The sequence below is a fragment of the Lutzomyia longipalpis genome, chromosome 1 (assembly GCF_024334085.1).
Source record: "Lutzomyia longipalpis isolate SR_M1_2022 chromosome 1, ASM2433408v1".
NCBI lineage: Eukaryota > Metazoa > Arthropoda > Insecta > Diptera > Psychodidae > Lutzomyia > Lutzomyia longipalpis.
In genome coordinates this window covers 7,000,668-7,021,323 of record NC_074707.1, presented here as the reverse complement: position 1 = coordinate 7,021,323, position 20,656 = coordinate 7,000,668, and the positions used below count along the sequence as shown (strand labels likewise).

The following is a 20,656-nucleotide window of genomic DNA, read 5'->3' as shown; positions in this document are numbered from 1 at the left end:
TTTTTTTAAAGATTTTCTTATCTTCAAAATTGTTTAAAAAAAAAACTTGATGTAATTCTTCAGATACCAATTGGTCCTGGCAATGAAGTGTAAGGACACACAGGCAGCTGCTGCTGCTCTCACGTCATTGGGTCACGTGTACACAGCCATAGGGGATTACCCAAATGCCCTGGCGAGTCATAAACAATGCGTGCAGTTGGTGAAACAGATGGGGGATCGTTTGCAGGAAGCACGAGAGATTGGGAATGTTGGAACGGTGTACCTGGCCATGGGGGAATTTGATTCAGCTGTTGATTGTCACATGCAGCACCTTCGTTTAGCACGGAAGCTGAATAATCAGATTGAAGTGGCACGAGCGTACAGCAATTTGGGGAATAGTCATCACTACAGGCGGAGCTTCACGCAGGCCATTCAATTCCACGAGCAAGTTTTGCGAATTGCCCAACAACTGGGGGATCGTGCAATTGAGGCGAGAGCCTATGCGGGTCTCGGGCATGCATGTCGTTGCGCTGGGATGTACAGTCAGGCCAAGAGGTGGCATGAGAAGCAACTGGAGATGGCCCTAGCGGCAAGGGATAAATTTGCCGAGGGTAGAGCTCTGTCGAATTTAGGAATTGTCTATCAGCTAACACGACGGCATGATGCTGCTCTTAAGCTCCATCAGGCACATCTAGCCATTGCCAGACAACTGCAGGATCGTGCTGGTATGGGAAGGGCTTTTGGGAATCTCGGTAATGCATACTTCAGTGCAGGACTGTACGAGGCTGCAATTAAATGCCACAAACAGGAATTAACAATTAGCAAAGAGGTGCACGATCGTAGTGCCGAAGGATGTACGCATGGGAATCTCGCGGTAGCCTATCAAGCTCTAGGATCCCATGATATGGCTCTCATGCACTACAGAGCACACTTGGATATTGCATCAGAGCAGAAAGATACGGCAAGTCTTAGTCAGGCTTATCTCAATTTAGGGAACTTTTGGAGTTTACGGCAGGAATTTGCTCAAGCTATTCCCTACTATGAGCACTATCTGATGCTATCGCAGGAGTTGGGGGATGTAGCAGCTGAAGGGAAGGCATGTCACTTTCTGGGATACGCTCACTATTGCATAGGAAATTACAGGGAAGCTGTAAGATACTACGATCAGGATCTTGCTCTGGCAAAGGATATGCAGGATAAGATGAATATGGGCAGGGCGTACTGCAATCTGGGTCTTGCAAATCTCGCCCTGGACTGGAAGGCGGCTGCATTGGAGTGTCAAAAGTACTTTCTCGCCATATCGCACATGATGAATCATCTTCCGGGAAAATTTCGAGCTTTGGGTAATATTGGGGATGTTCTCATACGGATGGGTGATTTGGATGAAGCTGGAAAGATGTACCAGCGCCAACTGGGATTGGCACGGCAGGCAAGGGAGAGATCAATGGAGGCAGCAGCGTGCGGAGCTCTTGGGTTGTGCAATCGTCTCCTGAAACGCTTCGATAAAGCTCTCGGATATCATACGCAGGAATTGACGTTGCGTCAGGAAATGGGAGATGTTCCGGGTGAAGCAAGAGCTCACTGTCATCTGGGGGCTGTTCACATGGCCCTCGGGAACTACACGCACGCCGTTAAGTGCTACCAAGAGCAACTTGAGAGGGCACAGGAACTTCAAGATCCCGTAATTGAGGCTCAGGCTTTTGGGAATTTGGGCATAGCACGGCTCAATATGACGCACTACGAGGATGCCATTAGTTACCTGGAGCAGCAATTAGCAGCCTTGGAGAGGATTAGCACAGCACAAGCGCAGCACGATCGAACACGTGCTCTGGGGCATCTGGGTGATTGCTACGATGCCCTTGGGGACTATGATAATGCCATAAAATGCCATGAACGACATCTACAGCTGGCCATTGCAATGCAGAGCTTCCGGGATCAGGATCTTGCTTACAGGGGTTTGGGGCATTCGCATCGAGCTCTGGGAAATCTCCAGGAAGCTCTTGTTTGCCTCGAGAAGAGACTCGTTGTGGCTCATGAATTGGGGAGTTTGGAAGCAAAGGGGGCTGCTTACCTGGATTTAGGGAACATTCACAGTGCTCTGGGGAATCATGAGCAAGCTCTCAACTGCCTGGAACACCAGAGAGATATTGCCCAAGAGCTTGGCGATCGGGTAGCACTGTCAGATGCCACCAGTGGACTTGGGGGTGTATTCTTCCAAATGGGAGATCATGAGAGTGCGCTGAAGCTTCACAAGATGGATCTGGAGATTTGCGAAGGGCTCCAGGTGATGACACTCCAAGCTCGTGCCTATGGGAATCTCGCAAGTGTCTACGAGAGTATGGGAAAGTATTCCGAAGCTGTTCGTCATCTTGAGAAGCAACTCTCCCTGGCGTCTGATCGATTGGTCAAGGCATCTGTTTGCATGTCCCTGGGCAGGGTGCTGCATACAATGAGCCAGACATCCCAAGCAATTAATTTTCTACGTCAGGGATTAGCCATTGCACAGAGTTTGAGTAAATCGGAGGAAGAAGCAAAGATAAGGCATCAATTGGGTATTGCTTTGCGTGCTTCGGGGGACAATGATAATGCTCGTGGACAGCTGGAGAGTGCAGCACAAATCTTGGAAGCAGTTCGTGCGGAACAGAGATCACCCGAAGCGAGAAATCATTTGTTTGATCTTCAAACAAGCTGTTATCATGCATTGCAGCAGATTCTCGTTACTCTTGGCAGGACGGAGGAAGCTCTTGTGGCAGCTGAGAGGTGTCGTGCTAGAACAACTCCCGATGCCACAGTCACGACTTTCACGAGCAAAAAAGGATCAAATCTGGCCTGCAGTGAGAATATCTTTGACACTGTGAATAGGAGCAAATGCAGCGTGATTTACTTCAGTTTAGCCGGAGATGAATTATACACGTGGTTCCTGCAGCCACAGAAGCGTATTGTTCGCTTCAATAGTGCCAAAATCAATGAGACAACCCTACAGTTCAGTGGGACACAGCAGCAGCCCGGAAAGGACTCATCAACACTCCTTGAGCAGTACATCTACATGGTGCGTGAGAGTTTGGGGGTGAATGCGGCAAATCAGGAGGGGGATGGATGGAGATCATCTGAGAATCTCCTTGATGATTTTGCCAGTGAGAGAGCTGGATTCCTCAGAATGGTCAATAGGAATCATCTGCTAAACTCCAGCAACTACAGTTTGAGTTCTCTCTTCAGTTTGGGAAGTGTTGGGGGATCAGTGGCAAGTTTACAGGGATCAACGCGCTCCATTGGAAGTCTCTCACGACGTGTACCCATCATGCCAACGTGGCAGGGTCCAGCGTGTCTTCATTCCCTCTATAAACTCCTCCTGGCGCCATTTGAGGATCTTCTTCCTGACAGTGCGACAAGTGAGTATTTTTTTAACTTTATTTTTTTGAACTTGAAAGTTTCTAATGAAGATCATCATTCAACAGCTGCTCGTGTGGGAAGACGCGATCTTGTCCTGGTGCTGGAAAATGAATTGTACTTGGTGCCATTTGCCGTGCTACGAAGTGGGCAGGAAGATGGGGAATATCTATCGGAACGCTGCTCCCTCATCACAGTGCCATCCCTGACTACATTGCGGCAGAAGAGTCGTTCTCGGAATCGCGAAGCAGCTGAAAATCTCAATAGTGCCCTCGTTGTGGGTGGTCCACGTATCCCCACATCCCTCTCGGAGACATGGGGCTGGTCTGAATCCCCGGCATCCCTTCAGGAGGCTGCAATGGTGGCCGATATGCTTCATGCAAAGGCACTGTGTGCTTCCACAGCCACCAAGGAAGCTGTTGTGGCGGAACTTCCGGGTGCTGAGTGCGTCCATTTTGCAGCAAATGTTAGTTGGAAATTGGGAGCAGTTGTTCTCAGTCCGGGTGATGTGATTGATTCACAGAAGAGATTCTTTCCCGCAACGGGGAATGAAATTGAGAATGATGAAGAGATCAGTGATCTCTCAACGTCAAACATGGAAATCCCTCCACTATCGGACTTTATTCTCAGTGCTGCTGACTTGTTGAATATGAAGCTCAAAGCGAAATTAGTTGTACTCAGTTCGTATCATTCCATTGAACCCATTAGTGGGTCAGGTGTTGCCAATTTGGCCAGTGCATGGCTTCTGGCAGGAGCTGGAGCAGTTCTCGTATCACTCTGGCCTGTTCCCGAGACTGCTGCAAAGATTCTCCTGAGGGCATTCTATTCGGCTCTACTGCAGGGAGCTGCTGCAGCTAGTGCCCTCGCTGAAGCCATCTCCACTGTCCAGAACACAAAACATTTTGCCCATCCAGCCAATTGGGCGGGATTCCTGCTTATTGGTGCCAATGTGAGATTATCCAATAAAGTAGCTCTAATTGGGCAGGCTCTGTGTGAGCTTGTTAAGGCACCGGATAAGTGTCGGGATGCCCTACGTGTATGCCTGCATCTGGTCGAGAAGAGCCTCCAGAGGATTCATCGTGGGCAGAAGAATGCCATGTACACCACGCAGAAGAGCATAGATAATAAGGCAGGACCAGTTAGTGGGTGGAAGGATCTTCTCATGGCTGTTGGGTTTCGTTTTGAACCCTCCGCCAATGGGATTCCTTCGAGTGTTTTCTTCCCACAATCCGACCCGGAAGATCGTCTCTCACAGTGCTCAGCAAGTCTCCAAGCTCTCCTTGCACTGTCAGCCACAACTCTTCATGCGCTATCGAAAGTGGTCAATAGTTCAGAGATTGCAGATGACATCATTGCCGTCTTGAGAAATGTTGTCGGTCAATTCCCATCAAAGGGCAGTGGTGAGCTGGAAACACAAGTCGAGATTCCACTCAGTGTCCGTCTGTGGAGAGTTTCCGGCTGCCACGAATTGCTCGCATCGCTGGGATTTGATCTGATGGAAGTTGGGCAGGATCAGGTGACACTGCGAACGGGAAAAATGGCCAACAGGAGGAATTGCCAGTTTGTCCTCCAAGCGCTTCTTGCACTATTCGGTGAGTTTGTCATTTTGGGTTTTTATTCTGAAAGAATTTTGATTAAATAAAAAAGAATTTATTCTTCTTATAAAATTCATATTTAACGGAAATTTGCAACAAGTGTGAAGGTCAAGTATCTCGACTAAGGGGCTTATCAGCTTAAGAACTAAATTCCCAGATTAATTCTATTTTCTTCAAATTCTTTTATTGTCTCTGCAGATACGCAAGAAGCACCAAAGAGTCTAGGGCTGGAATCCAGCGAAGAGTCATTGAATGAAGATGGATGCTCCGAAGTGGCTGATGAAGCTCCCGTTAGCCCAGAAAATCCTCCTCCATCCAAACGAAGTAATTCCCCAATTGGACCTCTCGGTGAGTTTCCTAAAGTTTTAATTAATATTTGTAAGAATAATAAAATTTATTTTCCTTCCAAGTTAAATCCCATTTGACGCTCTCTCGACCACCTCTACCCATCCGGAGGGTACCATTTTTGAGTTCTAAAAGTGCCTTCATCTCGTATGTACGTCGCCGTGGGGAACCCGATGGTGGACGAACTGATTCCTCAGATGTGCCATCAATTTCATCGTCACAAGTTCTCTCAGCGAGTACGTTGGATTCAAGTTTAGCCAATACGACGGATAGTGAGTTGTCCAGCGATGGATATGGGGCACAAACACTCCCCAAGAAGCTGTTTGGTGGCTACACAACGCTGCATCATGCCTCAGATTCCAGTGCGGTAGCTGAGAGCAATGTCTCCCAAGCATTGGCTCATCAGACGCGGATTAGGAGTCTCTATAGTGGCCCCGTGGGAGCAGATGGGGGTGCACTGATGGCAGGAAGGCCGGATAGTTCGAGTAGTGCGAGTAGTACGACTGATTGGGAGGGATCAGGGCATGCCACAGTCCTCAGGCGGGTTAATCAGCAAAATCAGACACTGCCACCATTGCCACCGCCACGGCAGCAATTGCCTCTAGTCGATCTGGCGCCCCTTGCGCCAGTTTACAACAATCTCGCCCCCGTGGTGGGTGCCCTTGATGCCGGGGCAGCAGCTCTGGACTCCACAAGTTCCGATTCGGAATTCGAACGGGGTGCCTTTGGCTTTGGGACACGTTCCCGAGGGAAGCTAAAGATGCCCCTTGGGAGGAAGATTTCCGAAACAATTGGCTTTATGGATAGGTTGAGTGTGCGAACTGAGGTATCCCCGGGGCAGGCAGCTCCAGTTCCTGGAACTTCTGGAGCATCTGGCCAGGGGACCTCAGCGGGCGGCACATCGTCAGGGAGGAAGATGAATTTGGCCGATGAAGCTGCTGCATTGACACTCCACAGTGCAAGTTTATACTTTACCCCGGAGAGTGATGAAAAGGGCGCCGCTGGGGGCTCAAGTACGGCCAAGGAGGTGCTGAAAACATCGTATCAACCGCCAAAGAGTATGCAGGAATCCCTCCTGAGGCATATGAATCGCGAAATGACACCCACAATTAGTGAGGTCTACCATGAAAGGAATATCGGATTGGGCTTAGCACCGCCACTGTCGAAGCTCCTCCTCAGCAAAAGCTACAGCTTAGATGAGGCAGAACCCAGCAAGGCATCGTCGTCTTCGTCGAAAACCTCAACTCTTGTGGATGCTGTGAGTGAAATTGATCTCAGTGCTGCTGCAAGTGCTGCCACAATTCCCGGACCATCGTCCGTCACGGGAACTGTCTGTTCCGTTTGCAATGCCCCAGCAGAGCTGATGTGTACGTGCTCCGATTCCCCTGGGGGTACACCCAAAACACCCATTTCTGTGCCAAAAAAGTCAAGCCTCAAGCCGTGGCTGAGTACCGTCAATACGAGCCTCGTGAAGGCCTCAGACCTCACCACAGCCGACATTCTCGAGCGCCAAAAGATCAAAGCCAACATCCAGGCCGTCACGCATGACGTCTCAACAGCCGGCCTCAAGGACAAGCGCAACGGGAGCCCCTTTAGTGAACTCTCACGTCGCGACGAGGGCGATGGACGCTCCGTGAGTGATTCCCAGTGTTCGGGGAGTTTTAAGAATGACCACAAAGCCGCTGCCCAGCAGCAGAGTCAGCGTGTTACAAAGTTCAGCCTTGAAACACTCTAATTTCGAAAGAAAAATTATGAAAAAAATTTTCTCTGTCACTTTATTAAGAATTAATAATTAATGTATAATTTGTATTTATCTCCTCTTATCAATTATATTAAATTAATCTACTTAATGTGTAATTAATTCACGAGGTCGTTTATCATTTTTTTTTATCATTTCCATCTTTCTTTTTTAAATAACTTTCCTTCATTCTCATGTTTTTTTTTATTTCATTAAATTTATATATACTTTTATATATAGAGCTTTCAATAAAGTTTTTTTTTATTATTTTACTTCTGTATCATTTTTTTGTCATCAATAGTTTAGCAATAAATTATGTCTCGATTAATTATCGTGTTTTCTTCATCATTTATTCTGTTTTATTTATCAATCTCAACATTCAACGACTTATCAGTTTGTTTTTTTTTCTTTCCATTCTGATATCTATTTATTTTTTATTTATTTTTTTTGCTATTGTGTGTGGCAGCAGAGGAAATGTTTAAGAACGTGAGTCAGCAATTGCGTGTGTCACGCACCACAGAGGCGTTCTCTTATACAATGCTTTTCTTTTTTGTCAATTCAAATAAACTTTGCACCAAAGCCCCACCATTGCAGAGAAGTTGAATGAAAATTAACCAAAGGAACGCGTTAGAACGAGCTTTAAGTTGGGACTTAATCCGATTTAATCCTCAAAATTAATTCAAACAGATTGAGCTTTGGAGCAAAGTTGCTTTGAATGGAGTTTAGGTGAGTTCTTATTGAGTTTTTTTTCGTCATTTTCTTTCACATCTCACACAATCGGTTCAATAAATTCACTCTCATGTGGAATATTTTCCAATGATTTTCCTCTCATATCTCTTTTTATTTCCTAAAGAAAATCTGCAATTTTTGAACAAAAAAAAGTTAAATTGTATAAGCAAAATATTGCACAAAATGAATGAATTAAAGTGAATAAAATCACTGGAAAACACCCACACAAAGAGCCATCACTCATGTCAGCACAAAAGAAAGAGTTTTCGCGAGTTTTTTTTTGCATTTTTCTCGTCATCAGGTTTGTTTTGTAATTTACAATAAAGTTTTATTTCTCTTTTCATAACATAACATCAATGTTAAATATTTATCAATTGAAAATTTTGTTAAATGTTTCATTTTTCTTTGTATAAAATCGGGAGAGAAAGAGTTAAATGGGGAAGAAAATTAATCTTAAAAATTAATATTTCTTTGCAATGTTTTTGATCAAGGAATTATGGAATAAAAAAAAATAAAGAATTATCAAGCAGAATAAGAATCTTATGGCTGTTCTTTAGGAAATTCTTGCAATTCATTAGTTTTTGATTTCTTAAAATAAAACTAAAGCAAGTAACTTTCATTGAGAAATTTAACTTAAGAATGAAGTCAAAAAATTCTCTAACTAAACGTTTTAGTTTTAAAAGCTTTTTGTAGAGAAAATATTAAAAATTTCCATAAATCCTTGATCTTTAAGAACAAAAATAAAAACAAATTAGATAATATTTTTTTATTTCCCCGTGTGCCTCAATAAACTTCCAACAATCATTTTCCATTTTCATGCAAAATTCTTCCCTCTATCTATCCCAAATATTGATGTTTTTTGCAGACATTTTAAATGCTTTTTCTTATTGAATTTATTTCTTAATGATTTTCATGCGCACAGCTTATTAAAAATTCCCTTCGCCCTTCGTGCAACTTTTGACGAAAAAATATCTTTCTTCATTTTAATATTCTTTCCATCAAAATTTATCAAATTAAAATCAATCTTTTTTTCCATCTGAGATTTTCGTTATTTTCTTCTTGCTTTTCCTTTTAAAAATGTTCTTGTTGTTTTTTTTTGTACAATCAAAGAAAAGATATTTATATTTTTGTGACTTAAAAAAATGTTCTTCTGCAGAAGTTTCGTTTCACATCCATTTCTGACAAAATTATATTTTTCTTTTATTTCTCTATTTTACTATTTATTGCAATTTCTATTGAATTTGTTGTTGTTTTTGGTATAAAAATTCTATATATTTTTTTTTGATTTAGAGGATAAGTTTTTTTTTTATCTTGTTTGTGTCTCATCGCAAAAGTTTTCTATATACCTGAAACTATCTTCATTTTTTTTTCTCTTCATTTGCTAAATACTTTATTTTATATATAATAACAATTTTTCTGTTTATTTTTCTGAGTTGTTTTAACTGTGTTTTTTTCAGTTTTATTTCGCTCAAAATGCACGAAAAATTGTCTTCTTTTTGGCATTTTTTCGTCAAAATTCTTTTCAATTTTTTTGAGAGAGAAAATTAACGAGGAAAATGCTAAAATCGTTTTCATTTTCCGTACATTCCGTGTAACCTTTCATAAGCAAAATTATTGAGTTTCTCTCTATTTTCCTTTCTTGGTTCTTCGTGCCATATTTTTTTTTTAATAATTTTTCTTTATAAATTGATTAAATTTTGTCGTGTTCAGTCTCTTTTGATAATAATAATTTATATCTTTTTTTTTTATTCTGTTTAATTTCTTATTTTCTTTTTTCGCAAATGTATAAAAATGGGTTGAAATCAAGTAAAAAAAAATCCAAATATTCTTAAAGTTTTCTTTTTCTTCTAACACACTTTCGATTGTAAAAGAAATAAAATATAGTTAATGTTAATCTTTCTCACATTTCTTTTAATTTTTTACTTCTAATTAAGATAAATTAACACACGACACTAATAAAAAAATCGGATATTTTCTCATTTTTAATTCAAAAGAAAAAATCTGAGATTGGCTTTGACTTATTTTTTTTTTCTAATTTATTTCTTTATGAAAATTATTCAGTTTAAAAATAACGTATAAAAGTGAGCTCCAATGCAATTAAAATAAAATTTAATCATTTTTTTAAAAAAAATCTTTTTTGAGTGGAAGTTTTTTTTTGCAGGATTTTCTTGAACATATTTCTGTGATTTCTTTTAATATTTATACATTTTTTTCTTTGTTAATTTTAAAACTTTCAATATTTCTCTGAGTGATTAACAATATTCCTTTAGTTTATCTTTTCGTTTTTTTTCCTTCATTAAATCAAAATGCAGAATCTGTCTGTTTTTTTTTATTTTTTAAATTGTTGCTCATTGTTTAATAAATTATATTTAAAAAAACTTACTTTAAGAAATAAACAAAGTTCTTGCCTGTTGGTTTTATTTTTCCTTTTCTATTGATTTGAATTTTTATTGCGCATATTCTTTGAAGTTTCTTTTAATAAAAAATTTTACATTTCTTTTTTTTCCTTCAGAAATATCCTTTAAATGAAAACATTTTTTTTACAACATGTAGTTTTGAGGATGAATGTGGATGATGAATGGTTGTGGATGTTCTCAATCTACTGAAATTAAGAAAGAAAAAAAAAAGATAAAAATATTTTATCTCCTTGAAAAGTTTCTTAAGCAATACTTTAAAAAAATATATTATATATATTTTCTGTACAAATTGTTACATTGGAGCGCACTTTTTTATTGTTAATTGCAGCATTGGATTAATTACACTACATTGAAAAAAATAAATCCACAGTGTTATTAATTAATAAATAAATTATTTTCTCTTCAATAATTTTTTAAATTAAAGCAAAAACACAGATATTTTTTACGTCCACTTTGGGGGAAGAAAAATAATTTTTTTCTCTGTGGAACAAATTGGGCGGCACAGCTAAAAACAAACTAAAAGAAGAACTTTTCTTCAACAATATTCTCGTCGTCGTTAGTTTTGTTGTAAAAGAAAAATAAAATGATTTATTTATTAAACTTTTATCATACGATTTCACATTATCTCTATCATTCTGACTCTCATTCTCACTCTCTCTATCTTTTCAATCTGACATAGCAACAGGATGTGATTTCTTTTCTTTTTTTATTTTTCTCAAATTTTACACCAAAAATTGAAAAGAAAATCTTAAATATTTTCTTTTTACAATTTAAATTCTCAAAGTTTTCTTTACAATCCTATTAATTTTTTTCTTCTTGCTATTTTAAAGTTTCTTCATATTTGTTCAATTTACAATTACAAATTTATTTTATTTCACATAAAAAAAAAGAAGAAGAGAATAAAAACTCGAACACTGAGAGCGCAACTTTTATGTCGTCATACAGGAAGATGAAGATGACGTTGAGGAGCAATCATCACTCTCTGCCGAATGCAGATTGATTGATTTTTCTCTATGTCATTCTTGTTAATTTTGTTTTATTGTATATTAAATAAATTAGTTTTTTATTGAAAAACAAAACAATAATATTAGTTAGGTCAACTCACGGCAAAAGACTGCAGGCAGTGCTAGAAAGCTGAAAATTGGCATAAATGTTCCTTAGGGCATATAAAGGAAGGAAAATGAGTGCGGTTTGGTTTCGTCCGCTAAAAAGCATATGGCGGCCAATTTTCAAAATGGCGTCCTTTTGAGCTATAATGTAATCTAAAGTTTGTCGTAGGTGGCTGAAATTTTAGTATGTTATAGCTGGCATCAAGACCTTTCCAACGATAGGTCATTTGACTTCCTAGGTACCCTAGAACCTGAGATATTGCCATTTTTAGGTTTTTCTTTAGAAGCTCATATCTACGGTTCTACGTAACGTACAAAGACGTTTGACCTATCATTGGAAAGGTCTTGCAATACTCTACAACTCTCTAGAACATTGCAAACCAATTAAAAGAACATTTATGGGTCAAAAATACAAAAAACAATGTGTAATTTTTGACGCAAAAATTTTCATTAAAAAAATAATTTTATCGGAATAAATTTTTTTTCAGTGTATTGTCCAGATTCAGACGTTTCCAAAACATGGTCATTATAGGCTGTAGCTCAAATAGAACCAGAGTTATAGCGATTTAAAAAACGTGAAATATTTAGAAAAAATTCTTGTAAACATTTCAACAAAAGGCAGAAATTTGTGTTTCATACTTCACTGATAGATGGCGTTGAGTGATGCAAAATTTTTTTATTAACTTTTTTTTGGTTAAATAAGACTTATTTTACATTATAATTATGTTTAATTTACACCACATACCAAAATTAGTCATTAAATTAACTAATTAATATCAATTTTCATAAAAAAACATGAATGTGTTTTCATTTTTGAATCACAAAAATTTCAGTGACGTATGAAACACAAATTTCTTCCTTTTGTTGAAATGTTTACAAGAATTTTTTCTCAATATTTCACGTTTTTTAAATCGCTATAACTCTGGTTCTATTTGAGCTACAGCCTATAATGACCATGTTTTGGAAACGTCTGAATCTGGACAATACACTGAAAAAAAATTTATTCCGATAAAATTATTTTTTTAATGAAAATTTTTGCGTCAAAAATTACACATTGTTTTTTGTATTTTTGACCCATAAATGTTCTTTTAATTGGTTTGCAATGTTCTAGAGAGTTGTAGAGTATTGCAAGACCTTTCCAATGATAGGTCAAACGTCTTTGTACGTTACGTAGAACCGTAGATATGAGCTTCTAAAGAAAAACCTAAAAATGGCAATATCTCAGGTTCTAGGGTACCTAGGAAGTCAAATGACCTATCGTTGGAAAGGTCTTGATGCCAGCTATAACATACTAAAATTTCAGCCACCTACGACAAACTTTAGATTACATTATAGCTCAAAAGGACGCCATTTTGAAAATTGGCCGCCATATGCTTTTTAGCGGACGAAACCAAACCGCACTCATTTTCCTTCCTTTATATGCCCTAAGGAACATTTATGCCAATTTTCAGCTTTCTAGCACTGCCTGCAGTCTTTTGCCGTGAGTTGACCTAACTATATTGAGCAAATTATAAGATAATAAATGTTAACCAAAATATAATTAGAACAAAGAATCTTTCTGAATTTAAAAGCAGCTACACAGCTGAATTTAATTCAACCTTATTTTTAAGAAAGAAAAAAAAGAGTCTTTAATTCCTTTATTGATTTTTTTTTATTTATTTAGACCCAAAAAAATTACAAATTTCTACACAATTCAATTTTAAAATAAATCGTTAAAATGAGGCTCAAACTTGAGCATAAGATTGAATAAAAGTTCAGCCATGATTTATATTTTTTTATGACAACAAATAAAATTTCAACAACAAGGATAGGCCAGAAAAGGACGGAAATTATATATAGAAGAAAGCATCATCACCATCACACACATACAACACTCAAAAGGCTTAACATGTTGTGTTAGGTGTTAATTACCTGAATTTGTTGCATGCTGAGGAATTGTTTTGGGTCCCCAGAGTCTTACAGTCCCATCATCGGAGGCAGATGCCAGGAGTGCCGGATAGACGGGATTCCACGAGACACAATTTACCGTTCTCGTGTGACCCACAAGTCTAGCTAGAGGTTCCTCGCGTTTTATGTGCCAAATGTACACCTGAAAATTAATTAAAATGTGGTCAAATTTAATTTTCTTCTCTAAAATCTTCTTAAAAAAAAAACAATTTATTATGGAAAATTATTTTGAATTCTTTTCGTGTAACTTAACCTGATTTTTGTTGTTTTGTTATTCCATTACAATTTTTTATTTAAATTGAAAAGTTATTTAATAAACAAGTTTACTCACTTTATTGTCTTCACTTCCACTCGCGACAAAACTCTCGTGAATACCGCCAAAGGTGGAATAGATCGTATAATTGCCTTGTGTTACACCCTGGAATCTTCGCACTAGGCAACGATCCTGTAAATCCCAGAGATGTAGTCCCTGCTGTGAGATATTTAGCAGAGCCAGTCGTTCTGAGGAGTTGACGGAAAACGTCATAATTGCATGTTGCTCCTGAACACTGGAAGGAAACAAGAACAAAAATGTAAAAGAAGGAAAACTCTTAAAGCAACAACAACCAGGAGTCACTTACATGGTTTGATCACCACGAGGAGCATCGAATGCATAAGATCTGATACGATGGTGCGTGTCAGCTGCCAATACTGTCCTATTGTCTGACTTGAAGAACAATCCATTGACACGCACACCATCCCACGTGTCGTGGATTGTTCCATCGATGTCGCAAAGGTAAAATTGACCACGTACACCACCAGTCACGAAGCGTGTTCCATCCTGACTGAAGGCAGCACACGTTAAACTATCCTCTGGCGAATGAGACATTTTCGTCTAATGCAAAAACAAAGCAAAACAATCTTATTTAGTCTCAAAATATCCCGTCAAAAAAAACCTGATTGCCTGATACTCACCCTCAGCTTTTCCTCCTCAATATTCCAAATCCACAAATCCGGGCAATCCTCGGGACCACCAACAATGAGATGCTTCGAATCTGGATGCCATGCAATAAAACTCACACCATACGTATGACCATCGAGTGTACGACGTTGCTTAACGCACATCGCTTTGGGATCAACGTCCCAAATTATTACGGACGTATCTTTTGACCCCGTGGCCAATTTGAGGCCATCGGGGGAGAATTTGCAGTACCACACCTCATCACAGTGCTCATTCAGCACCTGAAGTGGTTGCATGGGGAATTCCTCCTGTGAACAACAGTGATCCACAAGGAGAGAAACATTGTCAATGTTTGTTTCCCATGCCATATCATGGCATGTACATCGTTCTGTTTGCATCTCAACAGCCTGACTAAGGAGGGAACGCAGCCGACGCGGTGGCAGCATTACGGTCGGTGGGAGAAAATTCTGCAGGCGATCCATTAATTTATTGCGCGACTTTACACCTTTACCCTCCCACGATGCCCTCTGATACAATTCCTCATTATTGGCGCACATCATATATGAGGAGAGTTGATGGACACGCGGGGTATTGTGCTGCAGTGGTGTCAATTCATTCCGCAACACATGCAGGGCATCCAATGGGCGTCCCTCCTCGAGGAATTCCAGGTACTTCTGCTCGAGGAGGAGAAATCGCATTTCCTGAAATACAGAAAACTACACGATCATTTTCATTGCTAATCCTCCGTGGCATTGCAAAGCAAAACAAGGTGCAAGAAGATAAAATTTCCAGCCCGCCCCAACTCACCCCAATACTATTGTGCTTCCCCTCAATTAGTGGATGTAACTCCTGGAGATCATGATCAGCCTTCACCCAATCCCCCGAAAGTACATGTGTGCGAAATTTAATTGCTGACGGATGTTCAAGGCAGCACCCGGATTCCTCCATCAGCAACTCCGCACTCCGCTCCAGGCCAACAATTTTGAGATGTTGCCCAATGAGACGAACTATGTCGCGTTCTGTCTGATCCAAATGAATCGTTCGTGGTCCACCATTTGCATAGCTGCCACACTTTTCCTCACCCTCAGTGGCATTCCCATTTGCATGAACATCCTGCTGCATTTCCGTCGAACTGTTGTGCGAGGAGCCAGCCGCCGATCCGTTTGCTGTGCAGCACAAAAAAAAATCCCAGATTAAAAAGAAGAAAAGAAAAAAAAACATTTCTGACTCATGAAATGATGAAGCGAATTTTTAAAGTTAATTAGAGAATTTCTTCTTTGTTATATTCATTTCTGAAGAAACATTTTATTGCTTCTCTGTACACACATTTTGAGTGCTACAGATTCTTTATCTTTGTGATATGAAAACATTATTAAAAAAAAAAGTAAAAACTTAAAGCTTGAGTCATAAAAATATGGTTTTATGGAGAAAAAAATTGACAAATTAAATACATTTTTTTAAAAGTAATTTTAATAAAACTAATAATAAATCAATGACTTTTTGTTTATCATTCATCTTATATTTTATCAATTTCATTGATCCGTCTGCTCAGTAATTTCAGCTGATTGGGGAACGAAATGACGAATGGGAGAAAATTGGTTTGCAGGTAATTGACTTTAGTGAAATTGATGCGCAGATAAAAACTACGAATGATTGTTTTGTATGTGTAAAATCAACAAAAATATATTTTGTTGGTTATTTAGTGAGAGAAAAAACATTTTTTCAAGTAAAAACTGCGAATTAATGCTCTGATTGTGTGAAAAGGTAGCTCCATCTTTTTTTTTTAGATTTCGTATTCTATCATAAAAAAAAGAAACTTTTGTGTTCTGGAAACAAACCACTATATCTTTACTGTATTAACTAAGAAAAATAAATAAATTTTAGATCGAGAAATCAATTAAAAATTCAATTTAGTTTATTTGTAAACTTTTAAGAAAAAGTCTGTATAATAAAACAAACAAAAAATAGGAAAACAATATTTTTCCTCTTAATCTCAACGTTATTATTTTTAAAAAAGTTTATATAAAAGCAGACATGCCAAGATCAAGCACGAGGCAAAAGATAAAACAAATGAGAGCTCTTTAAAGATAAATGTGGGTTAATAAAATAATGGGCCTGATTCAGCGACCAAGAAACTCTTGAAATCTTTGAATTTTGTACTGAAATTTCAAGATTTCAAGCGAATTTCAAGGGTTTCTTGGTCGCTGAATAAGGCCCAATGTCAGTTTATTTTAATAAAACTCTCAGAATTTTTTATTTTTCAGCAAAGTTTCCTTTTATTCTATTTCATTTTTTTTTCTTTATCAAAATCTATTTGAAACTTGAAAAAATCATGAAAAAATTAAGAAAATATAACTCAAAACGTCGCTGAATATATTCAATTTTTAACATCGTATTTTATGGAGTCATTTAATTAAAATTAAAGCTTCAAATTAACATTTTGGGACATGAGGAATTATTGCAAATTCCGTTTGGCTTTTACATCATGCTCCTCCAATTTTTTTCTTATCACGTATCATTAATGAATGAAAGAAAAATAAGATTTCAGTGACGCAGTATTATTTCAAATTAAATTAAAATATTTTTAGCTAATATAGAGGATAAAAGGAGCTCAATTAAGCCTCAAAGTCCTCGAGAAATTTTCTCAAATAGTGCAATTAATGAAGGACAGAATGCTGCAAGTTGTGCAGCACACAAATAGGCTTGAAAATATTTTATTACTATCAAACATTATACTGATAACAAACCACTGAAATATTATGTATGTATATAAGTAGTATATTTTTCACAGAGCACATCTTATCAACAACTAATCTTTCGCTTGTTATTTTTTTCCTCACTGTACGACTAAAAAAAATATCTTTTTTTTACTCTCAAAAAATCTTGAAGTATATCCAATTTCCTGCTGCCCACGAGAGCTTGTCTGAATTTTTAAGAGCAAGAAAATCCTCTCATGAAAGTATGGGGAAGGGGCATTGTCCGGACAAAACACTGGGGTATTTCCAGCAAAAAAATAATATTAAACACACACCATCTAATTAATTACGGCGCAAGCAAAATTCGGTATTATAGTCTGTGTGGGATTTCGGGTGCTGGCCGTTTGCTAGCTCACTGACCAAGAAGAATAAAATCTCAATGACTACCACGACAACAGTTGCTGTCTACGTAGGAAACACCACGAGACAGTATGATGAAGAAAAGCACCAAAAGAGGAAAACAACAAATCCGGGAGAGGCAAAGAAGAAAATGAGAGAACTTCGACACACACACAGGGTGACTGACTCTTACACAGCGAGCTCCCGAGACTCTCAAGAGGGAGCTTTCTCGCTCCCTTCTTCATCTCTCATTCCCAAATTGTCCAGCCCTTTGTTAACCTTCCTCACACCATCGTCGGGTGCTTTTAGCGAAATGCGAGACAAGAGTAAAATTATAGTGTTGAGGGGGTAATCAATATTATGAAAAATTTCTCTTTTATTTTCAAACCTTTATTTTTATTGCATCTTAAAGAAAGATTTTGTGGCATAATAAGCTACTAAATCTTTGTTTTTAAAAGTAATTCTTTAAAAGAGAATTTAGACAGAGTTTTAAGAATTCCTTCTTGAAGAATTTAACATTCATTGCCCTTTAAACAGAGACTGAAGTGTTTAAAGCAGAATGGAATCTCTCTTATCTAAATTGCAGAAACCTAACCGGCACGAGCTGAGATATTCATTTAGGGAGCTGACGACAACAGAAGAAAGGTCAAACTTTAATGCAAAGAAGAGTCAATGATAAAAAATGTTATTTAACAAACGAAATTAAGCCTTCACAGGTGCTTCAGGAGATTGAGGATAACCCTAACTCTCACAGACAATCCTTCTTCGTTTCTTTCTCAACACTACGCAGTACAATTTTACTCTTTTTTCGGGCAATGACTTCCCCTCACCGTTCGAATTGACGACGACTATTTGGTTGAAAATTTAATGGTATAGAGTTTCTTCTTGGTCCCTTACTTTTCTCACCGTCTCTCTTTTCCCCTCTAATTCTTCTATGCTGCCACGAAGAAAGTCTTCTCAATGAGATTGGTGGATGCCTTTCTTCTCTCCGTCGTATATAGATTTCTATTATAGTTGATTTCCACTGCAAAGTGTATCAAATTGAGACACTTTTTTTTTCTTCTTCTCTGACTCGTTCTCCGCACTCTATAGACTCGAGCAGCTGAGTCTCTTTGTTTACATTTTTTTCCTCTCTCTCGCTCTTCTTGTGTGCTCTCAATCTTTGCACTATGCGCCTCCACACTGTGATTTTAGCAGCATTTTCTGCCTCACTCTACACAATTTCCTCTTCTTCTTCTTCTTCTTCTTCAACTATGATTTTTATTGTCTTGGTTGCTTAGGCAGGGAATTTATGGCTCTAGAGAGTTTTTTTCTTCTCCCGCAGCACACTACTGGGCACACACTTTGAAGGGTTTCTCCGCGAGCTTTTAGCTGATGCGAGGTTGGGAGATGACGAAGGGAAACACTCTCAACACACAAAGAAATGAGAGAAACAACAAAAGAAATTATAAATTCGGGATGGAACAACACAAAGACGACAATTTGTAGGTAATTTGCTCTTCTCGTGAGCTTTGTGGCTCCCTTGGTAGCTCATCACGGACTGAAGAATCTCACCACCAGTAGAGCTGTGGTGTTGGAGCTTCTGGCCACGATTCACTGGACTTTGTTCGCGAGCACAGCCAGCAGCACACATGAAAGTCGCCTTGGAGCGAGTGAGACACAAAGGAGACAGAGAAAAGCACACATTTGCAGTCATTTATGGTGTTTTTCCCCACATCGCAACACTGCCACTCAATTACTGCAGCACCACAACACGGAGGACGTATGAATGTTTTGCCAGACGGAGGCTCATTCGCGATGAGATGGGGAAAATGACCTGGCCTGGGAGTTGGAATGAAATGAAATTCGGGGTATCTATCACACGATGACGGCCAAGGCAGCACGAAAAGTGGGGTATACGTGTGTATCTCCCGAAAAAGCACATCGGGAGTGGCTCTGTGTGCTTCAGGGTCGTGCCAGGGTGTCACAGAATGGCCGTAGAGAGTTGCAAAATGTGCGATAAATGTGGGTAAATAGTTTAAAATAATAAATGGAAAAAAAATTGACAAAAAGAAAAAGTGATTGTTTCCGGAGGGAGAGAGAGATGGAGGCGCTCTCTGGTGGGCACTCACCAGTAGCTAAATCCTGTTGCATTGTTGCAGTACTTCCTGCACCCTCGAACTTCCTGTCGCCGAAGATCGCCTTATTACTGGTACTCTGATCCTCTACAATGGCCGACTTGCGTTTTCGCTTCCGCGGCGGCCCCTCACTGATGCCCGTGTCGCAATCAATTTTGAGACAATTTCCTTGGCACGACAATTATTACAAGACTTTTTGCTTCTCTCGCGCACTACTCTTCGGGCCCACAAATGGAGGAGACCTTCCCTGTCCGCACACTCGGAGGATTCCTCTTCCACACCACACGCACCAATTACTCCGCAAACAATCTCCAAGCACTTTTCCACCACTTTAGTCCCTCAATTTGCTCTCAACACGGCTAGATTTGCTGAGAAAATTGAATGTTATGTAAAAATCGTAGTAGTAACCATCTTTGAAATTTTTTGACACATACACCCACTAAACCACGACTCTTGTTATGCTGAACATGGGTGGTGGAATGTCCTACGATGTACCTTCTAGGGAAAATCTGAAAATAAAAGAAAAAATTCTTTTATCAGTTATTTTTTATTGAAAAAGGAAAATTTTTCACTTTCTTTTGAATTTTGTTTTCATAGCATCCTTATTTCTTTGAAAAACTCCAGAAAACAGGAGGAAATTCACAAAATTGTAAAAAAATCTTTTTTGAATGGAACGTATTTTCTGGGACAGCCTAATGAACTTTCCTCACACATAACCTCATTTTGTACAGCCAGCCAAATAAGAACTTCCAGCCCTCTGCTAAAATGAATCTGGAAGCAGCTGCAACACAAATTAGAAATGTAAGTTTATCATATTTAATTAATCTTACCCTGGGGAATCTGAATTTCATGTTGTCATTGCAGTTTAAGGATTTCCTGCTGCTGTACAACAAATTAACAGAACACTGTTTCACAAAATGCGTGGATAATTTCTACAGCAGAACTACTTCTGCTGATGAGGTAATAATACCTTACATTGGCACATCCTAAAAGATTATAAATGATTGTGAAATGAATTTTTCTAGCGCAAGTGCGTCGATAATTGCTTTGGGAAGTTTACGAATGTAAATCAAAAGATCCTGGGGGTTTATGTTGATGTGCAACAGGAAATTAATGCTAGACGTATAGCTGAAATGGAAGCGAATCAGAATGCTATAGCTGCCGCTGCAGAGGGCCAAGAAAATAGTTAAAAAAATTACAAATAAAAGATTTTTAGAATATTTTTGTTTTTATTTTTTTTGGTAATTCAAAGATACAA

The 20,656-nt window shown here is 38.7% G+C and overlaps 3 protein-coding genes across 16 annotated transcripts in view; 2 read left to right on the top strand and 1 right to left on the bottom strand.

The window, feature by feature from the left end:
- The window catches only part of LOC129797641 (tetratricopeptide repeat protein 28), a 25,437-nt gene extending 18,065 nt beyond the window's left edge, over nucleotides 1-7,372 (top strand). Inside the window, exons 6-9 of the mRNA XM_055840416.1 lie at nucleotides 64-3,368; nucleotides 3,435-4,958; nucleotides 5,160-5,309; nucleotides 5,372-7,372. Of these exons, the coding sequence (XP_055696391.1) occupies nucleotides 64-3,368; nucleotides 3,435-4,958; nucleotides 5,160-5,309; nucleotides 5,372-7,041 (6,649 nt within the window). The 3' untranslated portion in view covers nucleotides 7,042-7,372. The remainder of the gene's footprint in view (nucleotides 1-63; nucleotides 3,369-3,434; nucleotides 4,959-5,159; nucleotides 5,310-5,371) is intronic.
- Nucleotides 7,068-20,349, bottom strand: LOC129797693 (WD repeat-containing protein 26 homolog). Of its 14 annotated transcripts, none has more exons than XM_055840538.1 (8): nucleotides 20,229-20,349; nucleotides 19,393-19,907; nucleotides 14,994-15,352; nucleotides 14,201-14,902; nucleotides 13,867-14,120; nucleotides 13,578-13,794; nucleotides 13,211-13,388; nucleotides 7,068-11,211 (listed from the first exon to the last, which is right to left on the bottom strand). In XM_055840538.1, exons 2-8 carry the CDS (start codon nucleotides 19,412-19,414, stop codon nucleotides 11,207-11,209), a joined length of 1,737 nt encoding a protein of 578 aa, XP_055696513.1. In that variant the 5' UTR covers nucleotides 19,415-19,907; nucleotides 20,229-20,349; the 3' UTR covers nucleotides 7,068-11,206. The 14 variants fall into 14 exon arrangements, with proteins under 14 accessions (XP_055696513.1, XP_055696480.1, XP_055696505.1 ...); XM_055840505.1 differs by having other exon boundaries at nucleotides 7,068-11,172; XM_055840530.1 differs by having other exon boundaries at nucleotides 7,068-10,375.
- LOC129797856 (mitochondrial import inner membrane translocase subunit Tim10B) lies at nucleotides 20,099-20,618 on the top strand. The gene is made up of 3 exons (XM_055840715.1): nucleotides 20,099-20,199; nucleotides 20,263-20,358; nucleotides 20,424-20,618. The coding sequence occupies exons 1-3, from the start codon at nucleotides 20,164-20,166 to the stop codon at nucleotides 20,586-20,588; spliced, it is 297 nt and encodes a 98-aa protein (XP_055696690.1). The 5' UTR covers nucleotides 20,099-20,163; the 3' UTR covers nucleotides 20,589-20,618.
- Nucleotides 20,619-20,656: the final 38 nt, after the last annotated feature.